Source organism: Fusarium fujikuroi, chromosome FFUJ_chr03 (genome assembly GCF_900079805.1).
Source record: "Fusarium fujikuroi IMI 58289 draft genome, chromosome FFUJ_chr03".
NCBI classification, from domain to species: domain Eukaryota; kingdom Fungi; phylum Ascomycota; class Sordariomycetes; order Hypocreales; family Nectriaceae; genus Fusarium; species Fusarium fujikuroi.
In genome coordinates this window covers 3,961,435-3,973,181 of record NC_036624.1, presented here as the reverse complement: position 1 = coordinate 3,973,181, position 11,747 = coordinate 3,961,435, and the positions used below count along the sequence as shown (strand labels likewise).

The 11,747-nt window shown below is 49.6% G+C and overlaps 4 protein-coding genes; 2 read left to right on the top strand and 2 right to left on the bottom strand.

The window, feature by feature from the left end:
• Window positions 1-642: 642 nt before the first annotated feature.
• Window positions 643-2,973, top strand: FFUJ_03325 (uncharacterized protein; the record flags this gene model as incomplete). Its single annotated transcript, XM_023575160.1, has 1 exon — window positions 643-2,973. The coding sequence occupies one exon, from the start codon at window positions 643-645 to the stop codon at window positions 2,971-2,973; it is 2,331 nt and encodes a 776-aa protein (XP_023428389.1).
• Window positions 2,974-3,221: 248 nt separating this feature from the next.
• FFUJ_03324 (uncharacterized protein) lies at window positions 3,222-4,061 on the bottom strand (the record flags this gene model as incomplete). The annotated part of the gene is made up of 1 exon (XM_023575159.1): window positions 3,222-4,061. One exon carries the CDS (start codon window positions 4,059-4,061, stop codon window positions 3,222-3,224), a length of 840 nt encoding a protein of 279 aa, XP_023428388.1.
• Window positions 4,062-4,823: 762 nt separating this feature from the next.
• Window positions 4,824-5,939, top strand: FFUJ_03323 (related to xyloglucan endo-transglycosylase-like protein; the record flags this gene model as incomplete). The annotated part of the gene is made up of 1 exon (XM_023575158.1): window positions 4,824-5,939. One exon carries the CDS (start codon window positions 4,824-4,826, stop codon window positions 5,937-5,939), a length of 1,116 nt encoding a protein of 371 aa, XP_023428387.1.
• Window positions 5,940-7,442: 1,503 nt separating this feature from the next.
• On the bottom strand, window positions 7,443-8,958 carry FFUJ_03322 (related to MEAB protein; the record flags this gene model as incomplete). XM_023575157.1 has 3 exons in its annotated part: window positions 7,443-7,759; window positions 7,812-8,517; window positions 8,761-8,958. 3 exons carry the CDS (start codon window positions 8,956-8,958, stop codon window positions 7,443-7,445), a joined length of 1,221 nt encoding a protein of 406 aa, XP_023428386.1.
• Between the last annotated feature and the right edge of the window lie 2,789 nt (window positions 8,959-11,747).

Here is an 11,747-nt window from a genome sequence, read left to right as displayed (position 1 = left end):
AAATAGATGGCGCCAAGCGCATGGCGAGGAAGATTGGGTTGCTAAATGGATGTGAATCCTCTGATGCGAGGCTTGTAAGAGTTACAATATCGAATATAATTGTCACAAAAATCAATCGTGATGTTTCAGAGGCCGCCTGAGGTGAAGGGTATAATTGCGGTCTCTGGACTTTCAAAGTGGTTAAGGTCGTATTTGCTGGAGATGAGAGCTGCTGGGACGACGTAACTCAGCTCATAAACCAATCAGGGTCATTTAATACAGCACGGTTGGATCCACTGTCAGGGGTCTTCCCGCCAGTCAAGCTAACCCACCTTTGGTATGCTTGTTGCTAGGGACCTACTGGACTGAGAGCAGAAAAAAAGTTTCAATGGAGTCTTCCTTGATGAATTTACAGCTTCATCATAATTCGAGGTTATAAGCCGAGATTTCCAGTTGAGCAACATAATCGGTACGGAATCTTTGTTCAAGCATACCTGAACCTCTTCTGCGACTGCTGTACTCGTCTTTTACACGTGACGGCGCAGTATCAGCTTCAAGTTGATCTACTTTGGTCTTGGCCATTATCTTGAAGCTTCAACTTGTCGCAAAGCATCTGAGACCTCACAAACTATCCCAGAAACCCTCATAGGGGATCCATTAGTCATGGCTGTCTCACTGCCACCCGATTTGCGGGTTCTATGCCGCAAACTCACCTCAATTCCCCCAACTCAGCTCCCTCATGCGCTGCCATCTCTCATCAACCACATCCTACACTGCAAGGAGCCATTGTCAGCGCCATCAGACCGCAAGGTCAAGGATAGCGCCCCAGAAGCCGCTCAGCTTGTCCATAAGCTCAAGGCTAGCATCACTACTCATCTTAATGGTCGGAGCCGTGAGGCTAGGTTCGCTGCAGTGGCTCTAATCAAGACTGTCGTTGACGTTGGTGGATGGGAGATCCTACGAGGCTGTCAACCATGGGTCACTGGACTCCTGTCTGTAGTTGAGGTAAGTCAATGCACTCATTTCTGTAAGTTCACTATTGACGATCCACAGAAAAGCGATCCCATTGCTTCAAAGGAGTTGGCCATTGTGACTCTTACACGCATCTACATCTCAGTCCAGCCATATCAGACCCTTGTCCGAGAGATTGCCACACCAACAATCCCAACATTTGTTACGGCTTGCATAAAGCTCATCAGCTTGCCCAAGAACGGCGAGAAGCTCCAAACGCCACTGTCTGCCATTGAGACTATTTGTGACGCCTTATCAGCCTTGATTCCTCTTTACCCAACAACCATCCGGCCTTCAAACTCCAAGCTCAGAACAGCAGTCAAGCCTTATCTTGTTCCTACACAATCAGATGAGACTGTAGTTCCACAAAGCCTTCAAAAAGCTTCGCGAAAACTTGTTATCTCGCTTCACCATGTCGCGGCCAAGTCAGGAGGTAGTGATGAGTGGGCCAAGCTGATCGACACTCTCCTGAAGGAGCTGCACTCTACAGCTGACCAGGTCCTGCGAGCCGTTGAAGAATCATGGGATGGAACAGGCGGCTTCACTCGATCGCAAGTTGAACTTGATAATGAGCCAAACGGTGGTGGTTCATCAGCGGATGAGCTCCCATCGTGGTCAGGAATCAACGCTGGGGCTGATCGTTTAATTGGCCTTTTCCAGTATCTGTCTGATTGTCTTCGATATCCTACCAAGGCGCCCGTCACGATACCCACAAGCGCACTTGTTGATGCTGCATCTCGGTTACTTCTCATAGCCAGACTCTCGCCCAAGTCCCAAACGTGGGATCAAGCGCTTCAGACCAACGCCGCGATTGCCAGAGAAGAGAAGGATGAGCTCTGGGCTGCGCTTCCAGATATTCACATCGCTGCTCTGCACCTCATTGAAGCCTTGTTCCAGCGTCTGGGTCAGAACGCTGTGTCTATTGCCCCAGAGATTCTTGACCACCTTGTCCGAGTTTTCAAGTCAGGAATCAACCTTCCCACAGTCCGAACGACTGGATACACCGTCCTCAAAGAGATATTGCTTATTTCTGGCCCAACACTATCCAAGCCTTCCGTTGGTAGCTTGGACCCTGTATTTGGCGCTTGCTGTCGTGACTTGCAACAAGATGCAGGTCATCTTAAAGAGGCTGAGAAGCCAGCGGCAACTGGCACCGATAGTAAGAAGAACAGCATTGCCGCTAACGCTGATCTTTTTCTCCAGCCTCAAGCTGCCGCCGTTGTCTCAACCCCTTCCCTAGAGCCCAAGCACAAAGCCGCTGCTGCCAACCTCTTGCCCGTTATTCTGTCAAAAGTACCGCAACGACATCTCAAGGCTTCTTTGCGTGGTCTCGTTGACCAGACAGCTATTTTGACAAACAGCCGTGACGCTATGCTGGCAAGTGTTCTCAACCCATACAAGGACCAACGTGGCCGAGTGTATCCTAGCATTCTTCCCCATCTTACTCAGCAATTCCCCGATGACAAAGGTCTTGAGATTCTGCGCACGAACATTCGTGCAGGCGCTCAGAGTCTCGCTGAGGGTGAAGAGTCATTAGAGGCTCTCCCTATCGAGGAGGAGGAAGAGGAGCAAGATGAGGAGATGAAGGATGGCGATGTCGAGGAGCAAGAAGCAGTGCCTGAAAAGAAGGGTGAATTATTCAAGCCAGGAACACTGCCCACAACTCCACATGCCGAGAAGAATCTCCCCATTCAGAGCAATCCATTTGCCCCTATCCAGAAGGCTGCTCCCTCTGAGAATGCCTTCGCTCGGGCATCCTCACCGCCAAAGCGAAAGCACGAAGGTTCGGATCCTGCACCTCCGAAGCGACAGATCCTGGAAAAGTCCTCTTCTCCTGACCGTGTTCTCCCTGCGCCCATACCAAAGACCCCAGTTGTGGCTAAGGAACCTGAAGAGGAAGAGGAAGAGGATGACGACGATGATGATGAAAGCGTTCATCTCAACATGGAATTAGACGATGATGAAGATGAAGATGAGGACTAGCCATTTCACACAAGACATAGAAAAGTAATTTCAAGAAATTTATTGGGGTATAAATATATATGAACCGATCCCTAGCCTTCTAGCCTTCACCGGCCTTCTTCCTAACGCACAATAGCACGTCTGCATCCAAAGTGGTCGTCGTCTCAATTAAATCCAGAAACGGCCCGCCAACTCCCCCTACCAGAAGAACGCCTTCGAGCAATGATGCTGCCACCTAGTATACGAAAATACGAAAAGTTCTGCTAGTCTCAGTCCCTGAGCCAAGCGCGACGCTTTTCCTCCTTACGAGCCCTTCGCTTCTCTTTGAACTGCTTCAGTTCAGCCTTGGAAGGCTTCTTCCCTGAACGCTCTGCCTTCAAGCTTCGGCCGTCATGGGCATTAGCTGCGGCCTCAACGTCAAAAAAGGCGTTCATCTGGCGCTTTGATTTGGCTTCATCACTATGGCGCTCGGGCCCTTGGCCAGCTGCTTGGAACTGGCCTGTGAAGCGGTTGAACGTTGCTGTTGCGGTGTATATCTCTGAAGGGTCGGCGATCCCGGTGCTTGTGGTCGCAAATTGGTCTTCTTCCTGTGTGCCTTTTGCATACCAAGCATTGGGATCGTAATCGCCATGGATTGCCGGGTTGTAACCTCCAGCGACAGGTTTCTCTGAAGCTGGAGGTTGAGGAACGCCTGGGGCTGTGCCTGGGGCAGCGGCTATGGGAGCGCTCGTGGCAACACGAGGGTTGTCCCACTGAGACTTCCCGGTGAAACGATTCACGAAGAACCAAGCCTGCGTGTTCGGGTCCCACTGACAGTCCCAGCCATCATCCTCTTGTTGCGGTGCAGGCTCATGGGGCAACGGAGGGCCACCAGGTACAGGTTCGCTTGGCAAAGGTGGTCTATCTGGTGTTGGTTCGTTCGGCAGAGGAGGCGCATCATCATCATTGGGGGCGCTGTTTGGGTCCTTAGGGGATTCAGAAGCCTCTCCGTCTTCGCGATCAGAACTCTCGTCCACTGGTTCGATTGCGCCGTCGCGCTTTGGCGACTCTGGCTTTGGCGACTGGGCTGCGGGCTCCTCTACGCCTGCGGATGGCTTAGGCGACGACATGGCGATTATTGCGGTTTTTGTTGTGATGTTGAAGCGTCTATCATCCCAAAAATGAGTTTACGAAAATCGACAGTGTCATCATGATACTTATGCACCTGGAGTTTGTCTTAGCAAAGATGAGCGAGTGTGGTTTTTGTCATCCAGTAAATGGAGTCGCAGGCTACGCTTCACATAGCAAGAGTGCTTTATGCACGTCGTCGATAAACGAATCGCTGTTGGTGACGACGCAGGATATAAAGAGATGGGAAATGCAGATGCGAATAGTATTGAAGAATGAATCAGCAGCGCCTGTAATGCTGCATAAATTACCTAGACGGGGCCTCCCAAAGCGAATGGTACTAATCACGTGACCGGTCCAACCTCGAAGCTTGTCAGTCTGGAATGCCCTGGAAATACAACTTAACCTTACAGAGGGTATTCTCAGTGCCATGCAGCAACCACACAGCATCAGACCCCAATGCGTCTAATCTGTCAGGTCCATCATATCTGGACAATGCGTAATTAACTGTCATTATCGCAGGATGGTGTCTTGATTACTTGTCCAAGGCCTCCCGCGAGGGAATGAGGCTAAGCAAAGCCTCGACCGTTCTGAATGGGCAAAGACCTCAAGGAGGCCCATAAGCCAATTCAATAGCTTTCAGCTCCTAGCATTTATTAATGACAATGCTTTCGTTGATATTTTGCCTCTGCTTCTATTGTTTTGTGGTTGATTAGTTTACAACAATGTTTTGGCCAAGTCGCTTATTTCATATATGTCTCTATATGTTAGTAGCCACGGTTCATGGATCATCAAACAATGAGTGTGAATGCTATCTCACTAATGGCACCAACTCTGCATATTACTCACGGCACAGTTTCTATGACTACCGAAACCTTGGGGACTATGCAGGAGTTCCCAGTCCTGTCCAAAATGCTTCCAGAAAAGCGGGTGTAACAAGCGACTATTTCAACAGCGACACTTGGGACGACAGCTGGAGCATTCAAGACTGGAGCAATCGCGGGAAAGGCGTCAGTCTCTCAGGCGATGCAACTGTTCTAATGATCAATTCCCCCAACAACATCTACATTGAAAAGAATGACGATGAAGATGCAGCCTCGGATACGTCCCTCACCATGCGAACCATGCGGCTGCTCGGTTTCCAGAGCGCTGCAGAGTTCGACTCTGTGTCGACATATCACTACGTCTCAGTACGGATGCTCGCCCGTGTCACCGGCAGCGCGGGTGCGTGCATGGCTATCTTCACGTACCTTGGGGGTGAGGAGCTGGCCGATGTACAAGAAGCTGATATCGAGATCATGACGCGCGATCCCAAGAACAGGGTCCAGTACACAAATCAGCCTTCTTTCACAGAGGATGGCGATGATATCCCCAAGGCTACCCGTAACGGTACCCTTCCCAAGGGTGTTGAGTGGGATGATTGGGTTGTGCACCGACTGGACTGGACGCCCAAACGCTCTACCTGGTATGCTAATGGTCAAGAAGTTGCCAGAATAGAATACCAAACACCAAAGGACCCGGCACAAATCATTCTCAACGCTTGGAGCGACAGTGGTTCGTGGAGCGGGAATATGAGCCTCAATGGTGCTGCATATATGCAGATCCAGTGGATCGATATGGTGTATAATGTTACAAAAGACAATGAGGAAAAGAGAAGCTTCGATGGCCGTGGGTTAGAGGCCGATCCTGGACAACACGGTGGGTTGGTACAACGAGACGATAGTAAAGGTGCGTGTAAGATCGTCTGCAGCATCGATGAGGCCGATGAGGCTGGAGAGACCAAGATTCTTTCGAAGAGTACGGCGTCTCACATGCTGGATATGCGATACTGGACAAGGAAGATGGTTGTGTTTGGAATCATGCTTTGGGTGTCTATATAAAGTGTCAAAGCATTGGAGTTAATTTCTAAGTTTTAATCTATGTCGAATCGTTTTACATGGTTGAGGCTATGAAGGACGTAACGTTCAGGTATTTAGTATTCAAAGTAGAATATCCCCGTGTAATGTTCCCTAGTTCATCATATCTGACCTTGCCTTACTTAAAGACAATAGCTTCAACAATAACAATAGGGGCTCCTGAACATCACCATCTTCTCCCGCAATTCCCTAGTCTTTCCCCTGTTCTCAGACTCTCATCGAACAAACTCACACCATCGTCGATCATCTAAAGTTACAAGTCCCACTGATTATCCCGCATCCGTTCCGACCCGCCTCCGACTTCAGATCAGAGTCCTCACCCTAGTGTCAACTAACAACTGGGGACTCAAGCAATGAAGCCATTAATAACACTTACATAACGCATAACAAGCCTCGTGGATATTCGGCACTACGCCAAGATTCACCTTGACTTGCTTGACCATGTCCCACATCGTGTGGCATCTTCCCCAGTCCAAATCTTGCTTGGTTCCTTGTTGGCTCCAATCCGCCTTGTCCATGATCGTGCATTTCTGGGGTAATGTTATTGACTATGTAGAGGTTCAGGCGCTGTCCCACTCGGTGCGATCGACTGGGGGGGATGATCAAGAGTTAATGGAGAGCATAATATATTGCGCAAGATAGTATTTAATGCGTGCTTCATTACACAATTGCTATGTGCAAATACAATGTCCCGTTATAACCAACTATTGTATGATTTGATATCTTAAAAATAAACACCGTTTCAACAGATCCTTCGTCTGATCATATATAACTTTTAGAAAACCTCAAACATTGCGTCTTCAGTCAAACCAAATCCCGACATCGTAATATAATGCTTGTTTTCTTTTTTCCAGTGTCCTTTCTGCGCCACTGTCTCATCAATTGTTTTAAGCCAACAGGTAAATCTCGCTCTTGAAATGATTTGTCGTTAAAAGTTGTGAGAAGCGATAATTAGGTGCTTTTGTATATAGTTCCGCTAGAGCTGTTCAACACGATATACTCTCCATGCTGAAGTGTTCTGTCTTTGCTTGTAGTCGTCAAGTCCTTCGACGTGCCTTGCCATCCGGATGCTACCATAGCCCTACTTATGCCCAGCGCCATATTAACTGGGGAATGGGTATGACTATAGGCCTCGCTGTGGTGAGCCTGTTACTCAAGTCTGTTGCGGTGGGATATATCTATCGCACATCCCGCAGAAGAATCAACAAGTCAGTCGCGTCGAAATTGCCTTTCAATCAAGTGCGACCGTTAAGTGTTCTTATCTTCATGAAGCATGCCAATGGTGCGCGAGGTTTTTTGTCAGGAGTGGTTGGTTTCTCAACCCCCCAAACTCTCGACCATGGATTTCAAGACTTGAGCGAGAGCTGACGGGAGTGTGGAGTCTTCCGTGATAGCAGCTCTTCAGGCGTCTGTCGATGAATGGACCCTCTAGGTGACCAATTCCAGAGGTTTGTTCGAGCTCCAAGTTCACCTCATGTTGGCTTGTTCGAACTGAAACTGTTGTCCGTTGGGAAATGCCATGCTAGCACTCAATCCGAAAGGGTCCCAGTCCAAACCATTCTGGTCTAAAAGCTGGGTCATTGATGGATATTGCGAGTGAGTGGTTTGTGGCTGTTGGACGGGTTCATGAGATGGTGTCATCTGGTGTCCAGGTCCGCTAGAGGCAGGCGACATCATCATAGGCTGCTGGTTTTCTCCATTGTAGCCCGAGGCGTATCCTCCATGGCCGGCTGGTGTTTCGATTTCAGGCTCGTCAATCATGCCATCTTGTTCATATTCTTGCTCTACATGGTTGATTAGGATATGTTATCGATGACGTAACACGAGAAGACTTACCAAGTTGTTCAATATGGTTTTGGAAGGCAGGGGTAGGGTAGTAAGAAGCTCCAGATCCTGTTTGACCTCCACGTCCACCGTTCTGCATCATCGATGATCGAGGGACCTGTGTGTTCTGAGACATCTGTTGCTGTTGCTGCTGGGGCATCTGCTGGCGCGACATGCTAGTCATCGAACCTCTCATCGACATGTTATCCGATGCTGCAGGAGAGAAGGCAGAGCCGGTATTACTCGGCGAGTTGGAATGGGACGATGGTGTAGGTCGATTCTTGGGTGAAGTAGCATTTGAATGAGGTTGCAGCGGAGGTGGCAGTACTGGCACAGGCTCAGCCTTGGGGGCGATGTTCGAGTTTGATCGTCGAGACTGGTGGTGTCGGTTCATAATCGCACGCTGGATAGGAGGAGGCTGAACGAGGTTCTGAGGCATATGGGTTGGTCCCAAGTTAGGACTACCCGTCTTGGCGCGAAGTTCAGCCTGGACATCGATTCCCTTTTCGAGGAGAATACGCTCGAGAAGCGAGTTCTTGTATCGAAGCATCAGACACTCATCGGCAGCAGTGCGGTGAGCCGCCTGGAGGTTGTGGAGGTTGGACTCATGGACGCGGATGGTCTCTTCAAGTTGCTTTATGTATTCAGTTCGGCGTTCACGAAAAGCAGCTTGAGCCTGTCGGTTCCTCTGCTTTCGTTCTTCGGAAGTCGCATAGATCTTTTCATGTTCTGTTAGTCACTGTTTGAGGGCGGGTGTGTATGTGCGTCATGTTGTCTTGGAGAGACACATGGGTAAGATCCGAGGAGAGCGGGGAAGCTGAGTTGTCGATGTCATGGCCTTGATCTCTCCCAAGTCCCATCGTGTTGTTTTACAAAAAGCTATCCTCATAGATAGACGGAAAGCAATGCGTAGTGTAGTGTGCATATAATGTAATTGAGTGGAAAACAAGACAAGACTTACAGGTTTGCGGCCGCCCTTCCTCTTGGGCTGCTGAGGCTCTTGGGTGGCATTGGCAGCAGAGGTTATCGCAGGGTGATGATCGCCCTCAGGGCTGGAGCCAACGAGAGAGTCGGTCTCTTCCCGAGAATGACCGTTTAGGCCGTTGAGATGATTGTTGTTGTTTTGGTGTTGCGCAGGATCCGCCTTATCGATTGACATCTTGTCTGCCATTACCCAGACCGGGCTACTAGACGATTTGCCGCGCAGCGGCAAACGCCCCAGAGACGCAAAACGGGAATTCTGTTACGTGACGAGGTGGAACGTCAAGACGACGACGGGCGCAAAGAATCGAGACAGGCAAGTGTGCGCCCGTTGGGTTTTTGCTTTGCGGTTGCGGGCGTAGGGAGAGCGGGCGCAAGAGATAGGAAATGCAGCCCGGATTGGGGGTCGTACGGGGGTCAACAGCGTACTGGAGTGTGAAAAGGGCCCTTATCAGACACAGAAACGCAGACAAACCCAAAAACGCTTGGCTATCAGAGATGGTACTGGCTGAGCGACAATGATACGCGCTGCGTCTAACAAGCGCCTATCAGTTGTAGGTCGCAGGTAAGGGTCTTTGGGAAACGTAAGAATTTCTACCAAGAGATAAAAGACGGGCTGTAATTCGCGTCGAGTTCTTGGGGGGGACAGTTGCGATAACAGAGAAGGGGATCACTCAGGCCGCAAGGGAATACGGTTTTATGTAATGTAAATTAAGAGGAGGGGGCAGCCTAGGAAACTCCTTCTTTTCTCTGTCGACTCGAGGGCCTTAGCCCTTGAGCCAATCAAGGGCTCGTATTCGAGGGATGAGAGTGGGCTTCCAAGGCCCATAAGTGGAGCAAGGAGACATCCACTAAAAAAACCAGTCCATCTCAATCTTCACCTTAAATTCTTCAGCATGGCCCCTTCAATCCATCCTCGTCAAACCATGGGGAGTGCACGGTCCCATCGTGATCTCTTTTTTAAACATTTCACATGAGGCATAAAACCGTGAAGCGTTCAATCAATCGCCAACAAACAGCACGCACACGCAGCGTCACTCGCAAGGGGCGAGTGAGAATCGAGTCCACCGTAGCAGGCAGACCGGACCAGGCCAGCCCACTCGCACTCCCACAAGACGCTGCAGCCATGCATGCCCTGGCACTCTCACATCCCACTCAACCTTGGAACTAGCTCTTCTCGCCCATCCTCTTTACGGTCGAGCTGAACCCAAGGAAGGAAAAGACCAACTTTGGGCCTGGTGTGAGACAGTGGGATGCCAGAGATACACTCCCTGATAAGCATACAAATGGTCTTTTCGATGCTCGAGATTTGCAGATATACAAAACCATCAGCCCCTCGACCATCATCATCAACAAAGCTTTGTTCGTTTTCCGCTCATGTGTCGTGTGGCCGCCGGCTGAATATTTGCTCGGCCGCCGGGCCACTCTCTCTGTTGGCTGAACTGCATGTACTGATCGGCACCTGTAACATCGGAGCCCCCGCTTTCGCTCCAGCCCTCTCTCACCGGAAACGCTTCAGTCACTGGGCGGTTGTCAAGAGAGCAGCAAGGGCGGCTTTCGGTTTTCCTAGTGGTGTTCAACGGTACGCGGTGCGCCTTGGTGGCGGAGGGCATGTGCCATAATGCGTTTCTTGTCTTTTATGACAGACTGCCCCAAACCTGGCACCCATTCCATTGACCCAATCATTGATCTGTTATCCCGTGATGGTTGTTGAAATTTTCAGCACTTGTCGCAATCTCTTACAGATGCCCGTGTCGAGGGAATTTGAAGAACCTGAGCTAGAAGCTCACAGTGAGATCCCGTCGTGCCAGTATCTAGTCCGTCATTTCGTTCTGTGTGGTCGATCATCCTGTCATGCTTAATTACACCGTTTGTTTCGACTGTGACCCTGGCAGTTCTAGAAAACTCAGGGAACGACTTATGACCCATCATTCTGGCGCTATCTCTCAACAGGGGTCTGTTTATCTTCAACCCCCGCTGTGCACCCCAACCTTTCTGGCTATCATTCATATCTGATTGATGGAGGCTGCATCGAAGCCTTCAGCTCTTGTGGTCATCTGGTTCAATATTGAACAGTTGCGGCGTCGCTGGCTTCATATACATAGTATGTGAATTCAGCCCCCGTCATGACCGATAACCGGCCTCTACACAACCACATCTGGCTTACGCTGCCAGGTCACTCTCAGACTGGTAAAGCACCAGGTGGAGCTGTCAGCGGCATGAATGTCCAATAGTCAACGTATTTTGCTTAGCGCCTGTCCTCGAGACATCTTGATCCTGGTTTCTTGAGTCCGAATCCTCCGAACCGAGTAAATTATCCACAGCCTATCCCTGCTGCATCATGTGTTCCAACTACACGAAACTCCCCAAATGATTTGCGCATCTGGTTGTTGTACTGTTTAAAGAGCAGTGTAACAAGTGATTGACGTAGCACTCCATTCTGAGAGACAAATTCTAGAGACGATGAAGTCAGCTCAGGGCACAACTTTTTGGTCTATTTTAGCCTGAGCAACGGTAAAAAGGGCATAACACGCTATGTCCAAGTTGTCTCCACGCCTAATGCTGTGTACTGGCACGGGGAGATTCTTACAGCATGCAACAAAGTCCTTCAAACCTCGAGAGATAAGCGAAACAAGCTGCCTGTTGCATATCAATCTGATAGGACTATGCGGCTGCTCATCATTTTCAAAGACAACAGGCAAGCTACGTTAGCGCATGGTATGACGGCATATCCCAACATCCTGGCATAAAACCTTAGCACAAAGTTTGCCAGCCAGGAACGGAAACGCTTCTTCAGAACTGATGAGTTTTCTTGCTGTATGGCAGTATGTATGTACATATGCCATTGCGTTAAAACAGACTTTTCAGAAATACTGTTTCATCAAACCCACCCCAAAAGCCAACGCCTCGATGGAACCTTTTGTCGAAGGTTCTGGCCTGTCCCCAAACATTGATAAGCTGAGGGCA